At 49.6% G+C, this 26,570-nt stretch overlaps 1 protein-coding gene across 1 annotated transcript; it reads left to right on the top strand.

Annotated features, from left to right (window-relative positions):
• The first annotated feature begins 1,725 nt into the window (after positions 1-1,725).
• Positions 1,726-24,190, top strand: MOK (MOK protein kinase). The gene is given in 12 exon segments (XM_082618986.1): positions 1,726-1,977; positions 10,404-10,492; positions 11,912-11,982; positions 16,071-16,114; positions 16,118-16,149; positions 16,279-16,327; positions 18,287-18,465; positions 20,165-20,266; positions 21,048-21,221; positions 21,796-21,919; positions 23,402-23,602; positions 23,684-24,190. Coding segments are annotated over 10 exon segments (1,017 nt in total). The 5' UTR covers positions 1,726-1,977; positions 10,404-10,492; positions 11,912-11,951; the 3' UTR covers positions 23,765-24,190.
• Positions 24,191-26,570: the final 2,380 nt, after the last annotated feature.

Here is a 26,570-nt window from a genome sequence, read left to right as displayed (position 1 = left end):
GTGTGAATGTCCTACGTGGGTATTCCCGGTTGAGAGTCTCTCCTGGTGGCTTTTCCACCATCTTTATGTCATGGCTCCTAGGGTCTCCTGGAGGTCATTTCTATTCTGGCTAGTCACGACGGGGCATGGACAGGGAGGATCCTGGAGGAGGTTTTGCCCTTTCATTTTAACTTTTCATCATGGAACTTTTAAGCATGCCAGAAGTAGAGAAATTAGTAGAGTGAATGCTCTTGTGTATCTGTTACCTAGTTTCAACAGTGATCAACATTTTGTCATTTTTACCCCCATCACTTTTTTCTCCTGGAGTCTTTATTTTTTATTGTTGTTTTTTAAATAAAATAGTACTTTCCTTATGGAATATACCTGACTTAGATAGTGGAATACCTGCAACCTTATCCCTCAGAGCAGCCACAAACTGTGGTGTGTGTGTGTGTATGTGTATTGCCTTTAAGGACATTAGTTTTAAGGATCTGTGTATCTGTGTCATTCTTTCAAATATATTCAATACATCCCATTATATAGAGAAACTGTATTTAATTTATACAGTTTTCTGTTTGGGGGCATTAGTTTTTCCCTATTAAGTAATGTTACGCTAACGTTCTCATCTCACATATACTTGAGCAAGTATGTTTTGCGGGATAAGTTGTAGAATTGGAATTGCTGGGTCAAAGGATATACACATCTAAAATATTTAATAGATATTGTCAAATTGCCCTCCAAAATGACTATACCAGTTTATACTTCCGGCAGAAGTGAATGGGAATGTATAGGCTTTTAAAGCAAATCTAAACATAGTATCATTTCATCCCCAAACAGTTTAGTACTTCTTGCTAACAGATAAGGACTTTTAAAATCTTTAAACATATCATTTCTAAAAAACATTATTCTAAAAAAAGTTGTGCCTTTTTTCTGTTGGTTTGTTCAAATCAGAATTCACACAAGGTGTTAAAAATGTGCTCTGTCTAAAAGAGGTGTTGTCTAAAAGAGGTGTTGAAGCGGAGGCCCTCCTTTGGAGCGGGGACAGTTTTAAAAGCCTGCTCTGTGTTGATGTCGGTTTGGGACCCAAAGGTGATGTGCTCCTTTTGGTCCAAGTTTGTTTAATAGGTTTCTGATCTGTTTGCTTCTGGTCAGTTCCACACTCAAGGTTCTTTTCTAAACATTCTTCTCAAGCCTGTCTTATTTCTTTGGGGCCTTGCTGCTTTGCTTCTCTGTCTCAATATGCAGGAGCCTCCTTCCTCTCTGAGGCAAGAGCCTGGGTTGGGTGGGGAGTGGCTGCCTTCCCGTGACGTTGGTGCAACCTTGGCTGACTAGGTTGTTTGTCTGTCAAGTCTCACAGCTGCTTTCTGTCAAGATTTTTTTGGTTTTATCCTCCTATTATTTGGGCTGCGGAAGCTCTTCCAACCCAAAGAGACTTTTGCTTTCTGGGCTTCTCTCATTGCTTCCATTTCTGCTTGGAAAGTAGCTGTTCTCTCCTGAGCTCCCTTTTGTCCTTTGATCTCTTGCCCAGGCGGTCAGTAGTGTTCAACGCACTGTCATTCTGACTCCTCCCGCCACTTTCCCTGGGCTCAGTGGATGCTTGGTCTGCGAGCGTCTCGTAGGGGAGCTGAGCCTTTCCTCACTGCTCAGGATTCAGGTCATGTGGTTCCCCGCTGCACGAGGGAGAGCAGAGACTGCATGTTGCCAACATACAACCCAGTTTCTCTTGAAATGAGGGGAACACTGAACCTTAGAAAACATAGGCGAAGTATCCTCAATACATTGCCGTTGGATTATTTTACAGATAAAGACGTCTGCTATCTGGAAGTGAGTACAAAACAGATGCATAAGTAAACTTTTATTTTTATAATTGTTTTCATTTATAAACTATAAAGCAATTGGCAAAATAGGAGAGGGAACGTTTTCTGAAGTTGTGAAGATGCAGAACCTGAGAGATGGAAACTATTATGCATGTAAACAAATGAAACAGCACTTTGAAAGGTAGGCAACGTGAGACCTATTTGAGACTAAATACAGACACAGGTTTTGGTTTTCGTTTTTTTTGAATTTTAGAATTTTATTTATTTTTTTATACAGCATGTTCTTATTAGTTATCCATTTTATACATAATAGTGTATACGTGTCAATCCCAATCTCCCAGTTCATACCCCCCCCACCACCACTACCCCTGCCACTTTCTCCCCTTGGTGTCCATACGTTTGTTCTCTACATCTGCAGACACAGGTTTAAATCGATGAGAGCAACTTAATGGGAAAATTGTATTCATGTGATAACATGTCATATCAGAGTTCTTTGGGCAGTGAGGATTATAGGCTAATTTTATATTATCGTACTGGAGTTTGTTCATGTCCAAGTTTACTACAATATCAGTGATTGATGGTCACAAAGAATTTAAGTGGTAGAAGTATGCCTCCCTTTAAACAGTCTTTATGTTCCTAAGAGTTGTGTGTAGGTTGGATTTTTATAATTGAAACCTTAGATTTAAGATATTGGAGGTCCGGGGACTTCCCTGGTAGCCCAGTGGTTAGGACTCTGCGCTTCCAGTGCAGGGGGTGCGGGTTCGATCCCTGATCGGGGAAGTAGGATCCCACATGCCATGCGGTCAAAAAAAAAAAAAAAAAGTTAAAAAAAAAAAATATTAGAGGGCTTCCCTGGTGGCGCGGTGGTTGGGAGTCCGCCTGCCGGTGCAGGGGACGCGGGTTCGTGCCCCGGTCCGGGAAGATCCCACGTGCCGCGGAGCGGCTGGGCCCGTGGGCCATGGCCGCTGAGCCTGCACGTCCGGAGCCTGTGCTCCGCAACGGGAGAGGCCGCAGCAGTGGGAGACCCGCATACCGCAAAAATAAAATAAAATAAAAAATAAAAAAAATAAGCTTTAAAAAAAAAATATTAGAGGTCCTTGTGATTTAATTAGTTGTAAATCAGTTACTCTTGAATATATTGAAAAATAAGTTTCAGATAGGATTAGAGAAATGTATTCCCTGGGAGTGGTCAGTCGCAGTTTGTGGAGAGGGCAACTCTCCGGTTCTAGATTAGCCCCTTTGAGACTGCTGTGGCCTCTCCCACAGAGCAGCCTCCTAAAGTGCCTGAGCATGCAGCTTCTTAACCTGTGTCACACTAAGGAGTCAAAGACCAGATGTGTTTAGGAAACTCTGTCAGAATAATGAAGTAAATGATGGCTTTACTGCAACTGTTAAACTTTTCAATAAAAGGGTTTGAAACTCTGGTTTCAATTTTTTTTTTTTTTAATCTCAAAGGAATTGAAGCCTCTAAATATCTAAAGCAAAGTTTTAAAAAACCACAGTAATTGCCCTACATTGATGTAGAGCCTTCCGAAGTGTTTGGGGGTATAGACCTTGATTTCAGACTCTTAGTATGAAAGGTAGTTTTTCAGATCAGGAAGGAGTACAGGCCAGTTAACCGTGTCAGGGAGTACGGAGAACAGTAATGTCGTCCTCGTGACATCCCCAGAGGGTAGGCATAATCACGTGAGGAAAGGTGGTTAGTGATGGGAAGTTACTAGAGAGTTGTCACTCTAGGTCACTAGGTGGGCAGAGCCAGGCCAAAGCATATGGTGTTTACCTACCACTGCCAAGACTCTGAAGTCACTGGGGCTTCTGCTTTTCCTCTCTTCTATCAGGACTTCCTCTGTGTATTCTGAATTCTTTGCATTTCTTTATCCTCCCCTGCCCCCCACATTCCATCTTTACCTTTTTCAAAAGAAAAAGGTTCTTTTTTTTGTGGTACCTGGGCCTCTCCCTGTTGTGGCCTCTCCCATTGCAGAGCACAGGCTCCGGATGCGTATGCCCAGCGGCCATGGCTCATGGGCCCAGCCGCTCCGCGGCATGTGGGATCTTCCCAGACCAGGGCTCAAACCCGTGTCCCCTGCATCGGCAGGCGGACTCTCAACCAGTGCGCCACCAGGGAAGCCCCATCTTTACCTTTAAACTACTCGTGGTAAAGAATTTGATGCACCGCGTTCTGATGATCCCGTATGCAAAGAGCAGACTCTGCCTGAATCAGCCGCCTTGGAGAAATGCGCCACAAACCCAGCAGAACCGAGACGGGGCTTTGAGCGGCAGGTGTGACGCATCTGTGCCGTCGGAGAGGCCCGGATCCCTGTCCCTCCTGCTGTCGGGCTCAGGGGTAGATGTACTTGCAGACAGCAGGACTTGCCAGGTGCTATTTTAGTGAAGAGATAAATACAAAAGTGGACCGGACAAACAACCTGCAGACTTTAGGTGCTCCCGGGATTGTTGCTGTGTCAGAACGATGCACAGTCGAATTTGCTCTGTTGAGCCAGCCCTCAAGGAGAGGTCACACTGGGTCACCGATGTGCCTTCGGGAAGGTAGAGAGATCTGTAACATTTTAGAAATGTTCCCATGGAAGAAAATTAGAATGCTTTGAGGGCAATCCCCTGGGGAGGCGGAAACACTCCGTTTATCTGGAAAAGTACCTTCAGGTAACCTCAGTCCCTGGGGAGAATGTGGAGTTACCTGAGGGACGTGGTTTCCTAGCAGTGAAGCATGTCCGGGATCCATCAGGTCCCCGATGCTGGAAGTGCCTCGTCCTCCCGAGCCTTGGCTTCCTGTCGTGAGGCACTGGAGGACTGACCAAGGCAGTGAGGAGACAGGAGCTGGCGACGCGGGGTGCGTGATAGACACTCAGTAGATGGTGGCTTGCATTACAGGACGTGTGATTGTTTGTCATATTTCAGAAACAGTTCATTGTCTTAACTTTAAAAGTGGTTGATTAGAACACATTTTTCTTTTAAAATCCTATAATAAGTAAAGATATTTTAAAATAAAATACCACTGAATCGTGATACTTTACTTTTTTTTTCAAAGTTTGTGTGTGTGTGTGGGGGGGAGTTATTGTCAGCCATTGTCACATATTTCCTTTACTTAAAAGGAAATGCACTTTGAGTTGGTGGTGGTCTGTGGCCCTTTGATGTCCAGAATCAGTGACAGAGTCTCCAGCTTAGTTCTGATAGGTGTCTGCTAGCCTGCGTAATCTAAACCCACGGAGAACTGGATTTTGGGTTTTCTCTTGTGAGTTCTCATTTGCTTTTGATGCATATGTCCAAAACTATAGGCGATTATAATCCAGTGCTATCATTATTTGATAATTGTTCCAGCTAAAATTGAGCCCGCTGTGGCCGTGGGGAGCACTTTCAAGTTGGCTCCTATGTTCCTTTGGTATCACCCATCATTTTCTTTTTTTTTTTTTTTAACACTTCTTTACTTTTTGGTACTACCAGATTCTCTAAGCTCATCTTGTATTTTCCCTGCCCCTAGAATCTTCCATTTCTCAAAGGAGTTTTGGTCCCTTTTATCGGAGAAAGGTATTTAGAAAATCAGACCTTGGCACCAGGTATGCTCATTGCTCCTGGAATGTCAGCATGTCTGGGTCCTCTGAGCAGACAGAGCTAGTGTGTATGTATACCAACCCATGTGTGCACCTCTCTCTCTCCCTCTTCATTCAAATAACCATGAGTGCATACTGATGTAAATAAATGGCCGAATAAACAAATTGGGACGAGGGGAAAATTCTTCCTTATAGAAGAATTCTAATTCATAAATACAGAGGAATGAGGGAAATGGAAAATCATCATTAGAATACATAGTAATAATTTCTGCAGGCAAGATAAACTGATGAATGCTAAAATTAGTAAGGTGAAACTTTAAAGAGAACAGAATTTCTGGGACTTCCCTGGTGGTCCGGTGGTTAAGACTCCGAGCTTCCACTGCACGGGCCACGGGTTAGCTCCCTGGTCAGGGAGCTGAGAACCTGCATGCCCTGTGGTGTGGCCAAAAAAAGTTTAAATAAATAAATAGAAAAGAATTTCTGCACAGCCTCGAGTGATCTCCTCCCAAATATTTATTAATTACTGTGGTGGTTTTAACTTATATCCACAAATTGTTTGATACTCCTTCCTCCAGGAGGTGGGGCTTAATTTCCTTCCGTTTGACTGTGGGCTGGACTTGCTGACTTGCTGATAAAGAATAGAAAATAGAAAGGGAAAGATAGTAACTTTACAGTGAGAGACTGGTAGATACCAGCTTAACTAAATGATTAAGATTAACATCATCAGTAATAAGACATATTGATATCATGTACCTTCTGATAAAGTGGCATTAGAAGAGCATGTCACCTCCATGGTGTTCTTTCCAAAGATCCATAATCTCGGTTGAATTATGAGTATACATCAGAAGAGACCAAATTGAGGGACATTCTACAAAATACCTGCCCAGTACTCCTCAAAACTGTGAAGATAACAAAAAACAAAGACAGACTGTGGAGCTGTCACAGAGTGGAGGTGACTGAGGGGACATGACATCTTAATTGCAGTGTGGTCTCCTGGATCCTAAAGAGAAAAAGACATTAGTGGAAGAAACGGGGAAATCCAAATAAAGTGTCTAGTGTAGTTAATAGATTTGTACCAATGTTAATTTTTAGTTTTGATAAATGTTATGTAAGATGTTAACATTAGGGGAAGCCAGGTGAAGGGGACTTCCTTTACTACGTTGCAACTCTTCTGTTAGTCTAAAATTTCAAAATTAAAGGAAAAAACAAATCAAAAGAGGACTTCCCTGGTGGCACAGTGGTTAAGAATCTGCCTGCTAATTCAGGGGACACGGGCTCGAGTCCTGGTCTGGGAAGATCCCACATGCCGCGGAGCAACTAAGCCCGTGCGCCACAACTACTGAGCCCGCACGCCACAACTACTGAGCCTGCACTCTTGAGCCCGTGAACCACAACTACTGAGCCTGCGCGCCTAGAGCCCGTGCTCCGCAACAAGAGAAGCCACCACAATGACAAGCCCGCGAACCGCAACAAAGAGTAGCCCCACTCGCCGCAACTAGAGAAAGCCCGCACGCAGCAATGAAGACCCAACACAGCCATAAATAAATAAATAAATAAATAAACTTATATAAAAAAAATGAAAACAAACAGAAAATGACCCTAGAGGATCTGGAATGAGTCATATTGCACATAGCTTCTAACGTTGAAAAGGGTATTGCTATTATTTCTTTTTTTTTGCGGTACGCGGACCTCTCACTGCTGTGGCCTCTCCCGTTGTGGAGCACAGGCTCCAGACGTGCAGGCTCAGCGGCCATGGCTCATGGGCCCAGCCGCTCCGCGGCATGTGGGATCCTCCCGGACCGGGGCACGAACCCATGTCCCCTGCATCGGCAGGCGGACTCCCAACCACTGAGCCACCAGGGAAGCCCCCTATTATTTCTGATTTACAGGAAGAAATGACTTTATAGTTTCTAGAAGAAAGACAACTGCTTTTGGTGTCACTTCTAGGAATATTATTGCTAATAATTTATTGGATGGTCCAGTGTCACTGATCCTTGATCCGCAAGTTTTATGCTGTTCTTTGGTTTTATTTTTCAACTGTGAAAATAATATCTCTAGCTTTTAGAGTTCCAGAGTATCTATCATCATTATAAAACAGTTTAATCGTATTCACTTGAAGAATAATTTTAGGTTCCTTTAAAAATCCATTTCTGCTCTGCTAATCGTTGCCTAACTGAACCCTCACAGTCACCTTGTGCCGCTGTGTGGGTGATGTGAGAAACGAGAGTCAGTAACGGGAAAAGCATGCTGAGTCACATAGGCCGGCGGAGCTTGGTTTTGGAGCCTCTAACCCCACCTCCTCCCAGAAATTGATGGCTTTTGCAGTAATCTTTGCTCGTATGAAGTCCAGGTAAGGTATAATAAACCAGTTCATTAGTACTGTCAGGAGGCGTGCTTTCAGCTCCTGAGGACCATTTTCCTCAGTGGCTCAAAGTCTTAGTTTGGAGATAATGAAGTTAGTTACTTGTGTAAGGTCCGCAACATGACCAAGTTGTTTTTCTTGTTTGTTTTTTTTTTAATAAATTTCTTTTTTTCTTTCTTTATTTTTTGGCTGCGTTGGGTCTTCATTGCTATGTGCAGGCTTTCTCTAGTTGCGGCGAGCGGGGGCTACTCATCGTTGCGGTGGGCGGGCTTCTCATTGCCGTGGCTTCTCTTGTCGTGCAGCACGGGCTCTAGGCGCATGGGCTTCGGTAGTTGTGGCATGTGGGCTCCAGTAGCTGTGGCTTGCGGGCTCTAGAGCGCAGACTCAGTAGTTGTGGTGCACAGGTTGCTTTGCGGCACGTGGGATCTTCCTGGACCAGGGCTCCAACCCGTGTCCCCTGCATTGGCAGGCAGATTCCCAACCACTGCACTGCCAGGGAAGCCCTATTATTGCTTTTCTTCAACCTACTTTGGATTTAATTTGCTCTTCTTATTCTACCTTCTTTTTTTTTTTTTTGCGGTACGCGGGCCTCTCACTGCTGTGGCCTCTCCTGTTGCAGATCACAGGCTCCGGACGCGCAGGCTCAGTGGCCATGGCTCACGGGCCCAGCCGCTCCGCGGCATGTGGGATCTTCCCGGACTGGGGCACGAACCCGTGTCCCCTGCATCGGCAGGCAGACTCCCAACCACTGTGCCACCAGGGAAGCCCCCTTATTCTACCTTCTTAAGGCAAAAACTTAGACCATTGATTTTAACCATTTCTTCCTTTCTAACATAAGCATTTAAAGCCATAAGTATTCTTCTAAGCGTTGTTTTACCTGCCTCCTATACATTTTGAAAAGTGCTTTCTTTATTCCTTGCTTGGAAATGTTTTCTAATTTCCCTTGTGATTTCTTCTTTACCCATGGGTTATTTACAAGTGTGTTATGTAATTTGCAAATATTTAGGAATTTTCTAGATTGCTTACTGTTAGTGATTTCTAATTTAATTCCATTGTGGTCAGAGAACATGTTCCATAAGTCTTCAGCATTTTGAAATTTATTGAGATTTATCTTTTGGTCCAGCATCTTGTTCCTCTGAGTGAGTGTTCCATATATACTTGAAAAACATATTTTATCTGTAGGTGTTGAATATACTGTTATATAAATGTCAGTTAGGTCAAGGTGGTTAATAATGCTGTTAGGATCTTCTGTATCTTTACTGAGGTTTTGAATGATTACTCTGCCAGTTATGGTAGAGGGGAGCGTTGAAATCTCCAACTGTCTTATTTTAGTTCTGTCAGTTTTTACATCATGTACATTGAACCTCTGTTATTTAGAAATACACATTGATAATTGTCATGTCTTCCTGATGTACTGACCCTTTATATCATCATGAAATCATACCTGGTAACAATCCTTATTGTGAAATCTATTTTATCTAATAGGAATAAAACCACTTCTTTTCCCCCTTTACCTTGAGGACTTTCTTCCTACAGATTCGATTGGTTAGAAAAACTTACTTTCTAAGAATTCCCCAGAGGTCCAGTGGTTAGGACTCGGCGCTTTCATTGCTGTGGGCCCGGGTTCGATCCCTGGTCAGGGAACTAAGTCTCTGGTTGATGGAGTCATTCGACTGGGTGTGACCCCATGGGCCCAGCTGTGGGGAAGGGGGTCTCTTGTAAGAGTCAGTCTGGAGGGTGGTGACAGCCAGCCTTAGGCCATCAGCCTCTATTACTTGTATTGTAATTTGGGATGTGAACATGGTGGCAGGCAGAGCAGTCTTCATAAAGAAAAGCCCGCAGTAAGACACACCTGCCAAGAGAACACCTCTCCCCAGGTGAATGACATTGACAAAAAATGTACAGCCTTCATTAAAGATAAGAAAGAAGACTGGGTCTGCCACCTCCTAGAGAAATGGAAATAAAAACAAAAATAAACAAATGGGACCTAATGAAACTTAAAAGCTTTTGCACAGCTTTTTGCACAGGAAACCGTAAACAAGGCGAAAAGACAACCCTCAGAATGGGAGAAAATATTTGCAAACAAAGCAACTGACAAATGATTGCTTTGTCAGTTGCTGGGAGGGAGAGGCAAGAGGGAGGAGATATGGGGATATATGTGTATGTATAGCTGATTCACTTTGTTATACAGCAGAAACTAACACAACATTGTAAAGCAATTATACTCCAATAAAGATGTTAAAAAATAATTTAAAAAATATTGAATTAAAATATTTATCTCAAAAAAAAAGACTGGGTCTGAATGTGAAACGTTTATTTTCAGATGGCATTTACATTGCTCAGTTAGTTCCTATAAACTGATTAATAGGAAATTTTAGTATCTGTTTCTATATTTATTAATTGTAAGAGAAACTACCAAGGTATTCTTTCAGGAACTTAGATGGGAAAAGTTTGAATATATGTCCAAAGCTATAAGAACCTTGATTTTTATAAGATAATGTAGAAACAAGATATACTTAAGATCAGCTGCTAATGGGAGAAATAAAATCTGATTAACTTGCTTGAAATATTTGTGAGTTTTTCTGTTGTGATTGTAGATAATAAATAATGATTTGATAACCCTGATTTTAAAGTTGACCTGAATTATAAGTTAGTTATTTATTTTTACCTACACCATAGTATTGAGCAAGTGAGCAATCTACGAGAGATACAGCACTGAGGCACCTGAATCCACACCCAAACATTCTTACGCTGCACGAAGTGGTTTTGTAAGTATCTTTGGGGCTTTAAACATTATCTAAATGTGATGATAATTATTAAATCTCTTTTTAAGAAAGAAAACCATGGTAGGCATTTTAAATATTTGCTTTGTAGCTCAGAGAATAATAATTTTTGTTTTATCTTAAGTCACTTACTTATTTGGACCAGTGTCTTTATCTGAGTCCTAACGTAGAAAGGCCTTCATTTCAGTGACTCCACCTCATAAAAGCAAACAGCATTCAAACGGTTCCTCTCCTGTAGCAGTTGGGCTTCTGTGTAGACGGTGGTGGCCCTGGGCATCCGAGTGTGAGTTGTGACCTACTGGGAAAGCCCCTGTTGTCCTCTTTCAGGGATTGCTGCCACTTGCCATCTCTGTGTGGTCTCATGCAGCCTTTCTTACTACAATTGACATAATTTCAGGGGATTTTTAATTTCTCTTCTAATTATAGAGTAGCTTCCGTAAGGTTTACCTGTCGATCAAGAAGGCAGAGCACAGCTTGTCTGGAGGGGCTTGTCTGCCAGGGGCTGGGGCTGGGGCTGGGGTCCTGGCCTGGAGCTCTGAGAAGGCGCCCCTCAGCAGGAAGCCCGGCCTGTACAACCAGCCGAGAAACCGCAGCCTCTGACCGTTAAAGTGCAGGAGATTGTAATCAGGAGGCTGAACAGTTCTAAACTCAAAATGCAACGTCTTGTCATGGCTGTGTGGCGTCCTGGCCCGCGTGCTCTGAGCCATTGGCTGGGGCCAGGTCCAGGGACCGCAGTCTGCGTGTGACGGTCACAGCGCTCCCTGTGCTGAGGGTGCTTTATGTGTGCTTTGCAAAGTACTTCGGTGCACGGTTGCACATGGGCCTCCTGGCAGTCCTGAGTGACAGCGGGGACCCCTTCCAGCCCCACCAGAGGCTCCTGGAGCAGGGTCCGGGGGTGACACTGCAGGGGTGTGGTGGGACTCATCTTCCTCCTTTTTGCCTCGGCTGGAGTTTTGGTTTTGCTCCCTGCACTGTGATGTATCCCCATCGCATGGAAGTAATTTAGGTAAATTAAAACTAAATTTGCAGCCACAGAGCATGAATCAAATCCTACTTTCTTTGTTTTGCTTCTGCAGCTCCTCAAACCTCATTTCTTCTTTCTGCTGATAGTTAACTTTTCTATTTTCAAGACACTTCTCTTTAAAACTTGTGGGGAGGGGGGCTTTTAGAATTTTTGCCTGAAGTAGAGTTTTACTAGTATTTAAAATTATTTTTAATTTTAAATTAAAATGTTGATTAAAAATCAAAACTTCTGCTGTTTCAATCATTACACTTTGGTCTTTGTCTGATGTAGGAGTGCTTTGTGTTTATCAGAAGTGTTTACAAATGAATTAAATATTTGATTATTTTTTCTGATTAATACAAGAAAGAAAAAACATTTTAAAAACGTGCTTTCTTCTTCAGTGACAGAAAATCTGGTTCTCTTGCACTAATATGTGAACTTATGGACATGAATATTTATGAACTAATACGAGGTACGTAGAATAATTTCAAAGCTAATCTAAGATCTTTTAGAGCTCGTAGTTCCCATATATTTGTTTTAGTTCTCAAAATCATTTGTGCAGTAGTTTCATCTAAATATACGGTACTGGGCTGTAAACGCACAGTACTCATGGGAGGTGTTTTTCTGGCAGTCTTGTCTGCTCAGAACTCAGCTGCACACGAGCAAAGCCACGAGGCGTTCAGGCCGGCTGGGCGACATGAGGAGGGCGCAGTGGGCGGCGGCGGCTCAGCCCTCCCTCAAGCCTGTCCCCTTCTCGCATCTTTCCTGGCTCTGCTGCTGCTCAACATTCTACTCTAGGCTTCAGGATGAGGCAGGACTCCCTGCTCAGGTGACCCTCTGAGAGGGAGCCTCCTTCTGTTTGTAGTCTTATGAAGTCCCCTGCATTGCAGAGTGCTCATTCATTTCCTTTCTCTCTTTCTTTTTAGTAGATTTATTTTATTTATTTATTTTTGGCTGCATTGGGTCTTCATTGCTGCACGCGGGCTTTCTCTAGTTGCGGTGAGTGGGGCTACTTTTCGTTGCAGTGCACGGGCTTCTCATGGCGGTGGCTTCTTTTGTTGCGGAGCACGGGCTCTAGGCGTGCAGGCTTCAGTAGTTGCAACGCGCAGGCTCAGTAGTTGTGGCTCATGGGCTTAGTCGCTCCGCGGCATGTGGGATCTTCCCGGACCAGGGCTCAAACCCGTGTCCCCTGCCTTGGCAGGCAGATTCTTAACCGCTCACCACCAGGGAAGCCCATCCTGTTACTTTTAATGCTGGTGCTTCTGGGAAGGGCTGTTCCAGTTTGGCTGTGTTGACGCAGCTTGGATGTCCCACATCAACACACTGGGTAGAGCATGCCCAGTGCCGTGTGCATTTCATGACGGTCGGTCCTGGTTAGGCTCTTTGAGCCTTAGTCCTTGTCTATAAAATGGGGATAATCCTAGTGTCTGACTCTTAGGGTTGTTGTGAGGAGTAATAATACGTGTGAGGTGTGTGGAGCAGTGCTGGCTTGCGTAGCCTTCAGGCAAGGTCAACTGCTGGCATTACCACCATCATCATTATGACTTTACAGTTTATAGTGTGCTTGCTCTGTGTTCCTGCATTTGCTCTTCCCATTTCTGTGAGCTCAACTCCGTTATAGAGGTGAGGCAATTGAACTTCCAAGAACTTAGAGCACTTGCCTGAGACGAGCCAGCTTCAAAGAGCAGAACTGGGAGGACCCCTCGTGGAATTCTGTCTTGTTGAGAGAGGGGTGCGGATGATGGCTCCAGCTCCGTGCTGAGTCTGACACCCCGCCTGCTACCCTGTAACTTCTCTCGGAACAGTGTGCCATCAGGCAAGGCTCTCCTTTGGAAAACACCGATGGCAAACATGTGCTCACATGGTGCCGCAGGGCATAGCCTCTGGGCCCAAGTGTAGACTGTGGGCATTTGGCTGTGCCATGGTGGACCCAGAATGCACCCCAAGCCTGACCAGGAAAGCCAGGTGCAGGCCTGGGTACAGGGTCTCTTGTGAGAAGGCAGTGTGCTGGATATTCTATTACAGTGCTGGCTACACTGGAGACCCTTTTCCTTCTGTTAGGACGGACAGCCAATGCCATAGTTAATCACTGTGTTCACTTCAGATTTTTTACATTGCTGGTATTGTATATGACAATTTTTAGTACCTTCTTAATGAGAATATTGGGTAAAAATTAACTTGGGAAAATTCATTTGGTCGGGAGAGCCAAAAGAGAGAAATACTGTTTGCAGTCTGCTGGCATTCAGTAAAGGGCCATACAAGGAACTTCAGAGTGGTTTATTAACTGTACTGTATGTATTTGTTTCAAGATGTTTGTGAGCAAGAATCTGGTGGGAACCACATGCAGTCCTGGGCCTGGCGAGTTAGGGTCCTGTTTTGGGAAAATAGTGCGAAAGTCAGCGGTCAGTCCCCTCCTTGTCAAGGGTGTGGACTCCGATGGTTCAGACCAGCGGCCCACATGGCTCATGAGGGCACCTCTGTGCACCTGGAGCCCCCGTGTGCAGGCAGGCACTCACGGAGGCCAGGGGAGGGAGTCGTGGCCTTGCCCCACGGCTGTGAATGGGTGGAGCAGCGGAGGCCCAGGAGGAAAGGAAGGGCAGGCGTCCAAAGAGTCCTCCGCCCCTGGGGACTGAAGGCAGCCGAAAATGCAGATTCCTGGCCCACCTGCCTGGATTTGTGATTCACTGGGTCTAAGTTGGGCCTTGGAATCTACTTTTTAAAAGCTCCCTAGGTGCTTATGAAGATTGGATGGATTAGACTTTTCCTAAAAGTGTCCACCTTTTCTGTGTTCAAGTTCAGATGACTGTAATGGCAGTTTTATGCTATAAGATGTGGACGTGTGGACGTGGATGGGAAGGGTGCTTCTAGGAACAGAGCAGCAAGAGTACAACATGCAGCAGGAGAGCTTGGGGGGCGCGTGCAGAAACGCCCCCAAGTGAATGTGGCTGGAGCCTTCGATAAACAAGCAGGATATGATGGGGTGCAGTTCCCAAGGTGAGGGACCAGGCCTGGCGGCCCATTCTGAGAACTTGCTGGAAAGGCAGCTTCTGGGGCCCCGCCGCAGACCTACAGAACCAGGAATGCCGGGGGTGAGGATGGGGAGCATTCTGTATCTTCACAAGCCCCCAGGGGACTCAAGTGCTCCTGGGTCCTGAGAGCCCTGTGCTGGGAGGGAGTCTGCCGAGGGGGGTTTGGAGAGCTGGGCTAGTCAGTGGGCAGCGAGACCCCCTGCCCGATGAGGGCCGAACCTCACGAAGGTTCGTCCAGCCTCGCGCGTGTGACAGAGAATAGAAATTTTACTTTCTTTTCACCTTTATATAGATAATAGGTTGATAAAATTCCTCAAGTTGGGGGAAGCTGACAAAGTCTTAGTTTTAATTCTTTCAATTTAAATTCTGGAAAACTGATGATAAATTATGTGAACAGAATAAAAAGATTATAGTATGCCATGGAAAAAAATTCATTGCACTTAGACACTTTGTAATTTAAATTACTTTCTATTATTAACATAAACAGTCTTGTTATGTGAGGAAAAGAATACATTAATTTTTCGACAGAAGTTGCAAACTTAGGATGAAAAATGTCTAGTGGGATATGTGCTCACGGAGGGGAAAGTGGCTTTCTGAGTTGTTAGGTGAGAGTGGATATTTTGCAGATTTAAAACCTAATGACCAGGCTTCCCTGGTGGCGCAGTGGTTGAGAGTCCGCCTGCCGATGCAGGGGACACGGGTTCGTGCCCCGGTCCGGGAGGATCCCACATGCCAGGGAGCGGCTGGGCCCGTGAGCCATGGCCCCTGAGCCTGCGTGTCCGGAGCCTGTGCTCCGCAATGGGAGAGGCCACAGCAGTGAGAGGCCCGCGTACCGCAAAACAAAAAACAAAAAACAAAAAACCTAATGACTTAAAAACACATACCTCTGTATTAAAATCAAGTAAAATGTGACACCTTCGAGAGCAAGGGCAGCTCTGACGCTGGAGCGTAGTATTAAGAGTCTTGGAGCGTCCTGAGAGCTGCAGGAGGGGAGAAGGTGTCGACTGCAGGCTGCCGCAGGGCGCTGTCAGCCGGCGCCCGGTGACTGCTTCCTTCTGTGAGAGAAGAACGTGTGGCTGTGCAAGTGAGAGCGGCCGTTGGTCTTCCTGGGTTAAGAAAACGTGATCCGTCCCCTTAAAGACGGAGATCTCCACGTAGCCAGGAAGCCGAGGAAAACCCTGGATTTGAGCTCATCATCAGCGTGAAGGCGGATGCCCTGGAGGCCCACCCGAGGCTGTGTTAGGACCACCATACCGAGCTGCCCTTGCGGTGATCCGCTCAGCACTGTTCTGACTGCAGTCAGAAGGCCTGGCGCTCTGTGATTTTAAATGACATCATGCCAGTATGTAGAATTTTAAATGGCATATTTTGTAGATAGACTCCATATTTCCTAGAACTCCTCCAGGTTATTTTTCACTGAGGAAGTCAGATTTTCACACATTGCTAAATAAAAATGGATTCCATCGTTTGTTTCGCAAAAGGGGATATGGATCGTTGGTAACCATATTTGGCCTTTTCCTCGATCGCACAGGGAGAAGACACCCATTACCAGCAAACAAAATTCTGCACTGTATGTAGCAGGTGTGTAAATCCCTTGATCACACGCACAGGTAGGCACTTGGAGACTTGGCAGCTTTCAAATTAACAAAACGTATTACCGTTCATTAAGAATATAGTATAAAAGAATTCGAATGAATGAGGTACAATTAATTCTGTCCTTCCTTTTATACTGAATGCAGAAATGGAATATTTCACAGAGGTGTAAAACCAGAAAATATATTAATAAAGGTAAGAACTTTTATATGAAAAATTGATATCAGAAGAAAGTAGAATATAAAAACTGTTCACTGGATATGTGTTCAATCCCAGTGGATACCATGTTTGTTGTAACATGTTTGTTTTTTTCCTTCCAGTTTGGAAAAAAATGGTTACTTTAATAAATGCCGTCAACATAACTGTACATCTGGAAAAAGGCACCCTTCTTATACTATATACAAAAATAAACTCCATTTAAATTATCATTCTAAACACTCTAAATATAAAAGTGTAAGAGGCAGGATTTGAGCTCTGATATGTCTCACTCGAAAGCCCTTAAACTATGCCTGTGTAAAGTGTACAATTTGCTCAGTTTGGACATATGTGTACACCCATGAATCCATCATCCCAATCAACTTCACAAACAAATCCAAAGCCCCCAAAAGCCTCCTCTTGCCCTTTGGTAATCCTTGCCCCCTGTCCTTTGTCCCCAGGCAAAGACGAGCTAGAACGTGCTATAAATGGAATTACATAGCATATACTCTTTTTTGGTCTGGCTTTCATTCAGCATCGTTATTTTGAGGTTCATCCACATTGTAGTGTGTGTGCCACGCCTTCTGAAATTGTCCCACAGTTCTTGGATGTTCCGTTTTGTTTTTGACGTTCCTCTATTGCTTTGCATTTCAGTTTGGGAAGTTTCTATTGGCATATCTTCAAGCTCACTGATTCTTTCCTTGGCTGTGTTAAGTCTATCAAAGTCTTTTAAAATTTTTGTTACAGTGTTTTTTGTTTGTTTTTAATTTTTTAAATTTTTGGCTGCGTTGAGTCTTTGTTGCTGCATGCCGGCTTTTTCCAGTTGTGGCGAGTGGGGGTTGCTCTCCGTTGTGGTGCGTGGGCTTCTCATTGCGGTGGCTTCTCTTGTTGCGGAGGCCGGGCTGTAGGCACACGTGGGCTCAGTAGTTGTGGCTCGCGGGCTCAGTAGTTGTGGTGCACGGGCTTAGTTGCTCCACGGCATGTGGGATTTTCCTGGACCAGGGCTTGAACCCGTGTCCCCTGCATTGGCAGGTGGATTCTTAACCGCTGTGCCAGCGGGCAAGTCCCTGTTACAGTGTTTTTTATTTCTAGTGTTTCCTTTTGATGTTTTCTTAGGGTTTCCATTTCTCTGCTTACGTTTCCCATCTGAACTTGCATGCTTTCTTCTTTTTCCATTAGAGCCCTTAACAAATTAATCATAGTTATTTTAAATTTCCTGTCTGGGAATTCTAAAACTCTAAAACCTGCGCCATATCTGAGTCTGCTTTGATGCGTCGCTTTCTCTCTTCAGACTTTTTTCTTGCCTTTTTATATGCCTTGTCATTTTTGTTGAACGTACTGGGGAATGGGAACAGAGGTAAAAGGCTGTCAGGGCAGGTTTCTTGATAATCTGGCCGAGAGCACTGCTGTTTAATGTTTGCTCTAGCTGTAGGTGCCAGAGGCTTCAAATGTATTGACAGCATGAATTTTATTACTTGAATGTGAGAAGTAGAGAAGATGGAAGAAACGCCTTGAAACCTGTTTCCCTGGGCTGTCTGACTTCCTTCAAGGATCCCATGTGGTGTAGGCCAGGCCCCCAGCCTCCCCCGAATGGGAACCAAGCTGCCAGAAGCACTGGACGCGGTGGGGAGTTTGAGGCATAACAGGGCATGTGACCAGGGTGTATAGTTCATTTGTAGACTTACTCTGCGACTTAAAAATTTCCAAAACCTGTAAACATTTTGAAATGTCTGTTAAACATAGCCAGAATATTTGTAAATGTGTTCCACTGAAGAGAAATACCGCTTCCTCACCTGCTAGAGGCAATTTCAGGGGCTTATAAAGCCAGTACTTTATGTTCTACAAGCTAGTTTAGGTACTAGGAATTTTCCCGTTGGTGCATAAATATTTGAAATGGTTTGTATTACAACCGCTGCTTGATGAGATGTTATTTGTCCCTGCTTCTCTACCCCCTTGCAGCAGGATGTCCTGAAATTAGGGGACTTTGGTTCCTGCCGGAGTATCTATTCTAAGCAGCCGTACACGGAATACATCTCCACCCGCTGGTACCGGGCCCCAGAGTGTCTCCTCACTGATGGCTTCTACACCTACAAGATGGACCTGTGGAGCACGGGCTGCGTGCTCTACGAGATGGCCAGGTGGCTCCAGAGTCGCAGCTGCTGCTGGGCTAGGGGGGCTGTGTCAGGGTCCTGGGGCCGGTCTACGCGGGGCTCGGCCGTCCCGTGGCTTCGTGCCAGTCCCTCCCTCTACGGTGCAGAGTTTACAGACCTTCTGGTATGGTGGTGGTTTTTGAACTCGACAGGAAATGTGTCAAACGCTTTTCCTTGCTTTCTGGGTATGGCAGAAAGAACACGATCAGCTACTTGTTTCCCGCTGGCCCGCCCGGGCCCTGGGTCGGTGGGCCTCTCCATCTGGCCTCATCAGCGATAGGACTGATGAAGCCAAATGAAGGAACGGAGTCGAGGCGTGCTTACCGCCACCTCGCGGGGCCTGCCATGGGGGCGGGGTGCGAGCGGTGCCCCTCGGTCTACCCTCAGAGTGCAGTTGCTCGGGTGGGGTGCTCTGGCCCCGGGCGTGAGGGCGAGCTGCATGGAGTCCAAGAAGCCCCAGCCCTAACCGTCCTCCCCTCCCCCAGCCTTTGGGCTTTACCGCTGGGCGCAGCAGGGCCAGGGCAGAGGCCCGGGAAGGGAGGAGGGCCTGTCCTGTCCACCGGCGGCGGGGGCACCAGGTGGAAGAAGCCCCGGGAGGGGGAGGGGCGGCACCTGCTCGTAGTGGGTCACGCAGGACGGGTGGGTGGATTTAACCTCGGGGTGACGCACGTCAGGATGGTACAGCCCAGCGCAGGCAGGACCCGGGTCGTCCAGTCCCTCCTGCTCAACTGACCTCTTGATAAAAACAGACGTTCGGGCCCTTCGGGACATGCCTTCTGATTCTAGATCATTCGTACTGATAAGTGACTGTTATTTGTGGAAAGGAGAGTGGTGATTTCACTGATACTAAAGCACGAACGAATGACCTTTTCTCTGGTGCTGAAATCCCTGAGTCAGTTTGGAGGGATGTCAGAGGCGCTGGTGCCGGCCGCATCCACCCAGGGCGCTGGGCAGCCCACGCTGAGCCTCGCTGACTGCACTCTGTGCCCGGCCTGCCCCACCTCGGAGCTGTCCGGCTCCCCTGCGGCCTGAGCTCCTGCCGTTTTCCCTGAATAGAAGTCATCTTACCGTCAGAGCTACGTTATTTTTTTGTTTGTTTTTTTGTTTTTTTGTTTTTGTGGTACGTGGGCCTCTCACTGTTGTGGCCTCTCCCGTTGTGGAGCACAGGCTCCGGACGCGCAGGCTCAGCGGCCATGGCTCACGGGCCCAGCCGCTCCGCGGCATGTGGGATCTTCCCGGACCGGGGCACAAACCCGTGTCCCCTGCATCGGCAGGCGGACTCTCAACCACTGTGCCACCAGGGAAGCCCAGAGCTATGTTTTTAAGCTCTTCTCTGTGGCCTGTAATGTGTATGGGTCTAACATCTTTTACCCACAATTCCCAAATCCGTGATGCTCCAAAACCAAAACCCTCCTTGAACCTCATTTGTCTACACAGCCCGACCTGACCCAGCCTGAATTTTTGTCAACAAAACTCCCCGGGCTGTAAGGAGGCTCTGGGGGCTTTCATCTCTCAGCCGGCAGAGGCACCTGCTGTACAGATACGGGAGTGTGGCCCTGTCCCTTAGAAAGACACCAACCCGTAGGGACAGTAGGAGGAGGAAGGCCCAAGCATGGGCGGGGGGGGCTGGAGGTCCCTCTGCTGGGAGGCTGCTGCCCTGACCACAGCCCTGGCCGCGCCCGCCCAGCCTGCAGCCCCTCTGCCCCGGAGCCAACGAGCTGGACCAGATCTCGAGGATCCACGATGTCATTGGCACGCCTGCTGGGAAGACCCTCACCAAGTTCAAAGGGTAAGTGCAGCCCCCAGGCCGCCCCACCACCGCGGACCGCCCTGCCTCTGTGGCCCCCAGGGGCCTCTTCACACTCCCACGAGCCCGGCACTCGGGTTTTGTCCGGGGAATGTTCACTCAGGCCACAGAGGTCTTTGGGTGGGAAAGGCTCCCCAGCACAGGCTGCATGCACAGACCCTGTGGAGCCGCCACCCGGCAGCTTGGCCACGCTGACCCCTCGGGGGGGACTCGGGGGCGTGGGCAGCACCCAGCAGCTCCCAGAACCCGAGGGGGGTAAGGAGATGACAGCCATGCTGGATTCTTTTTCTTTTTTAAGACTTTATTTCATTCTTTTCTGGTGGGAATGTGGTATGAGTCTTCTCAAGAAAAAGTTTTCTTACACTTACAGCGTAACAGATTTCACGACCTCCCACCCTTTTTAAAAAAACAGACTTAATTTTTTTAGAGCGGTGTTAGGTTCACAGAAGAGCTGAGCGGAAGGTACAAAGGTCCCCATCTACCGCCTGGCCCCACGCAGTGCACAGCCTCCCGGCCACCAGCACCGGCCCCGCGGTGGCACGTCTGCTGTCATCAAACCTGTGCTGACATGTCATTCTCACCCAAAGTCCACAGTTTCCACGAGGATCTTGTATTCTATGGCTTTATGCCCCCCTGCCCCCTGCCCTTTTTAGATTGTAAGCCGTTACCTTCAGTGCAGGTCCCCGTAGGGTCGTGATGCTGGACTGGCCACGTGCTCTAAATGACGGCATGATCGTTTACTATCATTGGGCTTTTAATACAGGTTGAGAGCTATGAGTTTTGATTTTACTTTTAAAAAGGGATCAGGAATACCTTTACTGACAGCCAGTTTGTCCCCGCAATGCCTCTCCCTCCTGCACGCAATGGTGGCCTATGATCCCGATGAGAGAATCACTGCCCACCAGGCCCTGCGGCACCCCTACTTCCGAGAACAGAGGTAGGCGCCCTGCCGGGTTCCCGTGGGGCACGCGGATGGGTGGCTGGTTCCCGGGAACAGTGCCGGTCCCTCTGGGAACCCGCACCTCGCTCCTTTCTGCTATCTTCCCCCAAAAGGAGGCCATTAGTGGCGTCACGGCAGGGTGGACGGAGGGTCTGGGGCTGCTTTGCGGTTGATGCCAAGGCTGTGGTGTTAAGCCCCGGAGGGTCACGTGGCACACGGCAGGGGGAGCGGGCTGAGCTCGCTCGCCGTGAGGTTCCAGGGCGCGTGCGTTGGGCGACACCTGCCATTGGAAGTACCTGCCCTGAGGGCTTCGGACTCCACCCCTCTGTCCCCTTGTGCATGTGTGACGTGGGGGTGACGTCTGACCCGAACCTCGAGTCACTGGGCAGGGGTGGGCCCACGGCTCCGGAGCCCAGAGGCTGTCAGGCTGAGACAGGAAAGGAAAAGAAAGGCTCCTTGGATGAGAGGAGGGGCGACAGGCACGAGCCCACACTGGGGACAGAGGAGGCCGACAAGCCCTGTGGCGGCCGGGTTCTCAGCAGAGGCACCCCTTGCCCCTTCCGTCCTGTAGGGCAGCTGAGAAGCAGGCTCCGGCCAGGCCCAGGAGGAAGGCCTCCGCTCTCTGCCCCGAGCGTCTGGTGGCACGGGAACTACTCAGTAACAACCGGCAGCCGGCTCAGGAGGGCAGCAAGCAGGTACTGAGCGATCAGGCCGTCCGAGCTGGGACCGGACGCCCTCAGGGGCCCATGTCTCTCTGACGCAGATGCCACCTGGGGAGGTGCCACATCTGCCTGGAAAGGGTGCCTGTGAGCAACCTGCTGCCGCGCCAGGTGGCACCTCTGTGCCCCCGGCCTTTCTGCGCCACCAGCTAAAGTCCACAGCGTGGCGGGCTGGGATCCTCCCAGCCGCAGGGCCAGGCCGGTGCCCAAGCACGTTGTGCCTGCAGAGGACCCTAGCCGGGGCACTGGGAAGCCAACACTGGCCCAGGTGACCGCCCCCGCTCGGCCGCTGAGCCCCTGCAAGAGCAGCAGGCCCCAGAGGAGCACTGCGCCTGGCACAGGGGTGGCCTCGCACGCTTCCTGGTGTAGAAAGCACAGCTGCATCCCGCGATAGCTTCCCCTTTCTCTCACGTGCCGCGGGGCCCCCCTTTGCTCGGCTCCCCCAGTTTTACAGCTGTGGGCTGGCACCGAGCTTCATGGTAGCCGTGGCCTTCCATCGTTTCTCACTCAGCCCAGCATCTGTTGAGTGTCACTCTGTGCTGGAAGCTGAGGATGCAGGTATACCTGCAGCCGGGCTGCTTTCCAGAAATCCCGACCCCCGTGTCCAGACACCTGCTTGACGGCTCCAGCTGAATGTCCAAAGGCAGACTTGATCAAACCCGGTCTCCTGTCTCTCCCCGAGACCTGGCTCTCTCCCCGTGCCTTCCCTCCAAGGGCGGATGACGGCAGCTCCCCTTCAGCTGCGCAGGCCGCCAACCGGGGACGAAGTCCACCCCCGCCCCCCGGCTGAGCCTCCCTCACTTTGCCCCTAACTGCTCTCCCTGCCGGGCCTCCTCTCCCTCTTGGTCAGCTGTTAGTGTTTCTCCTGCTGGCACCCGCCGTGGGCGCCCCCGCGCCAGAGCCGAGGCACACGCTGTCTGCCAGGGCCCCAGAGTGAGGGTTCAGGCTGTGCCAGCCTTAACGTCTGGCGCGACTGCCCACTCTTCTGGCTGGTGGCGCCGCGGACCATACGTAAACGAATGGTGGGGCTGGGTTTCAGTAAAACTGTGGACCCTGAAACTGGAGTCTCATAATCACATGCCGTGAAATTGTCTCCAACTATGAGAAGATGTGAAACCCACTCTTAGCGCACTGGCCACACAGAAGCAGGCTGCAGGCCGCTTTGGCCAACCTCAGGGAATCTGAGCGGGAAGCGTCACCGTGGCCTCGGCCCTTGGAGCTGCACGTGCGTCAGCGTGGCCTCCCCCGCTGTCCGCCCTGGCCCTGGCCCAGGGAGCGGCCACTGCACTTCTGGGGGGGCTGGGACGTGGTGCGTGTTGTCCAGTCACCATACTGTCACACCTCACGGTCAAGAAATTGTATGAGGCAAAAGTAGTACAAAAGAGCCCTTTCTGCTTTTCCTAATTCCCACAAAGGGGAGAGCATCGTGTGTTCATCTGACCTTTGCTTTGGTTCTAGAAACAGCCCCTAAAGCAAGAGGAGGACCATCCCAGGAGACACGGACCAGCCTACGTGATGGCACTGCCCAAACTCAAGCTGTCAGGAGTGACCAAGCAGCCCTCGTACTCCAGCCCAGCGCTGCAGTCAGTGTTTGCCCCCGGAGCGACCCGGAAGTTCCCGGTGCTGAGACCCCTGAAGTGTGTTGGCCCAAACCAGAAGGTAGGCGTCCCACTGGTTCCCCTGGCGCCGCGCTCACGCCCATCCCGGCCTCTGCTGAGTGTCTGTCACTTTCTTTAACAGACAGACACACAGAAGGACATCCAGCCTAACCTGAAGCAGTACCGCCTGCCCACGGTAGAGCGGAGAGGTGGAGGCTACTGAGTGGCGCTGCGGCTCCCCTGCTCGGGGCGGCTCTCACCCGGCCGGGCCCCAGCGAGCGTCCCGGGTGAGCTGCCCCCAGACCAGCACCAGTTCCTGGGCCTGGAGCCCGCCGTCCCGAGGCTGCTTGCATCCTAAAGGCAGCCGTACCGTATGTTCCAGTCTCATACCTTTGTGAAATCACCTCATTCTAGGGTTTCGGTTCATTTCCGTAACATAAGAATTTGGGGCAGGGAATATTTTGTAATTTTTTATATGAATCAAAACAAATTATACTTTGTTATGGGTTATTTAGGCCTGGTTTCACCGAGGGCTCTGCACAGGGTGCCTCCCTTAGTCCATCCACCACCAGTAGTGTCCCAGCACGTTTGGCTTCCAGATTACACCATTGGAGACCCTTGATTTTTATTAAACGATAAGCTATCATTACAGTGTTGCATCTTAATATATTTTGAGTTAAACATGTGTCCTGATTATCCATTCCTTTATTTTGACTTTTGTGAGTGTATCAGGGGCATTCATTTTGTTGGGGAGACTTCAGTGCAGCTTCACTGTTTCACTTGACCGTCCACTGAGCAATGACACAGGCTGGCGCTCAGCCCTCGGAGCCCCCGGGTGCGGGCCGCGGGCAGGCCGCCGGTCCAGCTCCCAAGGCCCAGCTTCCTCCGTGAGTAGAGGCCGCTGCTGCCCGATGGCCTGCGGGTGTTTCCAGCTTCGTTTCTGGGGTGCCAGCAATAAGCGGGCACAAAAAGAAACCTGTTTCCCGTGGGGGAGGGAGGGGAGGGGGCAGGGCGCTGGAAGGGGCAGGGCAAGGGGCTGGGGGAGGTGGACGTGGCCGGGGTGGGCGGTGGGCGGGCAGGCCGTGGCCAGCATTTCCCGGTGCCCGGGGGAGGGGGAGCCATGGGCGCAGGCACGTGCGGGCCCAGGGCGGGCAGAGCTGGTGCACGTGGGGAGACCTGGGGGGCTTCGGGGACGCCCCGGGGTGGAAGTGGCGGCGGGGCGGGCAGAGGGCTGGGGGCGCCGCGTCCCGGGGGCGCTGCGGGCTCGGCGGACTCGGGAGAGGCCAGGGACGGCCCGCGCTCTGAGCTCGGCTCCGAGTGAGGGCAGGTGCAAGGACAATTCAGGGAAATCGTCACCCCCTTTAAGTATATAAACGCGAAGGGCCTCTCTAAAGTTCTGCGGCGCTGTACCTTTTTACGAAGGAACCCTCCTCCCTGTGGGCGTGGTGCCCTGGGACCCGTGGGGCTCCGCCTCGGCTTCAGGGGCGGGTCCGCTTTCCCGGGGGCCCCTGCGTCCACCAGGTCTCTGTGGCCCGTGGGCCTGGCGACGGGCAGGCGCTGGCCGGGCTCTGGGGACACAGGAAGCCGCCGGGCCCTGCTGCCGGAGCGCTGGTGGGTTGCCGTGCACCCCAAACCTGACCAGTTGCGAGGCCGGGCGGCTGGGCCATCTCAGCCTCCCCAGGGCCACTGCAGGGCCCGTCTCCACGGACCCGAGCAAGGGAGCTCCCTCATCACCGCCCCAACCGACGCCCTCGTCCACGTTTGAGACGCGGCTGGGGCTGAGGTTGGGGGCAGAGGCCGCGGGCGGACACCCCAGTCCAAGGAGCCCGGCCCTGCCGGCTGTCGATGTAAACCTGCTCCCGAGAAGACAGAGCGGGGGCGACGCTGCCGAGGGATGAGGGCGCTCCAGGCGAGCAGTAAGAGCTGACGCAGCGTACGGGGTGCGCCGAGCCGACCCTCCGTGGCTCCCGAGAGGAGGGGTGGGGGCCGGCCTGGGGACCCTCTGCCCTGGGCCTGCGGCCGCGGGGCGGGCGGGGGTGGGTAGGAGGCCGGCCGATTTTGGAAGCCATCTTGGACCACTTGGCCAGGGACCAGCCGAAAAAAGAGAGATGCGTTCCCAGCACGGATGCATCTCGCAAACTGCACCGCAGAGTCGGATGGAGGGCGGTGGGCGGAGCTAGCAGGGCTGACCTGACCGCCAGCCTCGGGGCGCTGAGAGCTGGGCGGCACCCTGGGTCCTTGGACTTTTCACACTGCTGTTGTCCGGGGGCCACCAGGTACCCACCCGTCACTTCCTACAAACATGCAGGAAATTCACAGGAAAAGGAGTCGACCCAGGAGGACCGCAAGGCTCGGGATTCTGGACGCGAGTTCCAAGGCGGCCTTTTCTGATCTCCAGAAATACGCGTGGCTTCCTCGTAGGTCTTCAGTGTGACGGACGGTACTTAGAGACCAGTGCTTTGACTAAGATGACAAATACCAAACTATCTAAAATGTGCTGATGTTTTCATAGGAAGCGCATTCTGAATGTGTCCAACATATAAATCACTTACAGCGAGAGGGTGTCCTGGGATGCGGTGGTTTCCACCTTTCGCGAAGGCTCCCCTGCCCTGTGACGGCGGCTCCCCGTGGTGCAGCCCTTCCGGCCCGGCGCCGGTGAAGAACTGGCTCCCTGACCCTCCTCCTCTCCTCTGAGAAGGAAGCCAAGACCCAGGCTGATGAGAATTTTTCTGCAACAGTAACATTATCCTGTTGCTACGTTCACAGAAATGATGGAAATGGAGCGTGGACACATCTTTTCTAGCCTAAAATCACTTAGACACGCCCCCAGTTTAATGGGATCACTTAGAGAAATGTGTTTTAGGCACTTCGTGGTTTAGAGTCTGACCACATAAAAAGGCCTTCAAAGGGTTCAACGGTGTATGATTTTTTTTCAATTGAGAAAAGTTCCTGTACTTGGCAGCTACACTGTAATGATTCTGGTCCCCTGTAGCGTCTACAAGTAGGCGTGGGCATGACCAAGCTGCTCA

This window comes from Mesoplodon mirus (assembly GCF_964341445.2).
Source record: "Mesoplodon mirus genome assembly, chromosome: 4".
NCBI lineage: Eukaryota > Metazoa > Chordata > Mammalia > Artiodactyla > Ziphiidae > Mesoplodon > Mesoplodon mirus.
The sequence above is the reverse complement of the archived record's forward strand: the minus strand, read 5'-3'. Positions and strand labels throughout refer to the sequence as shown.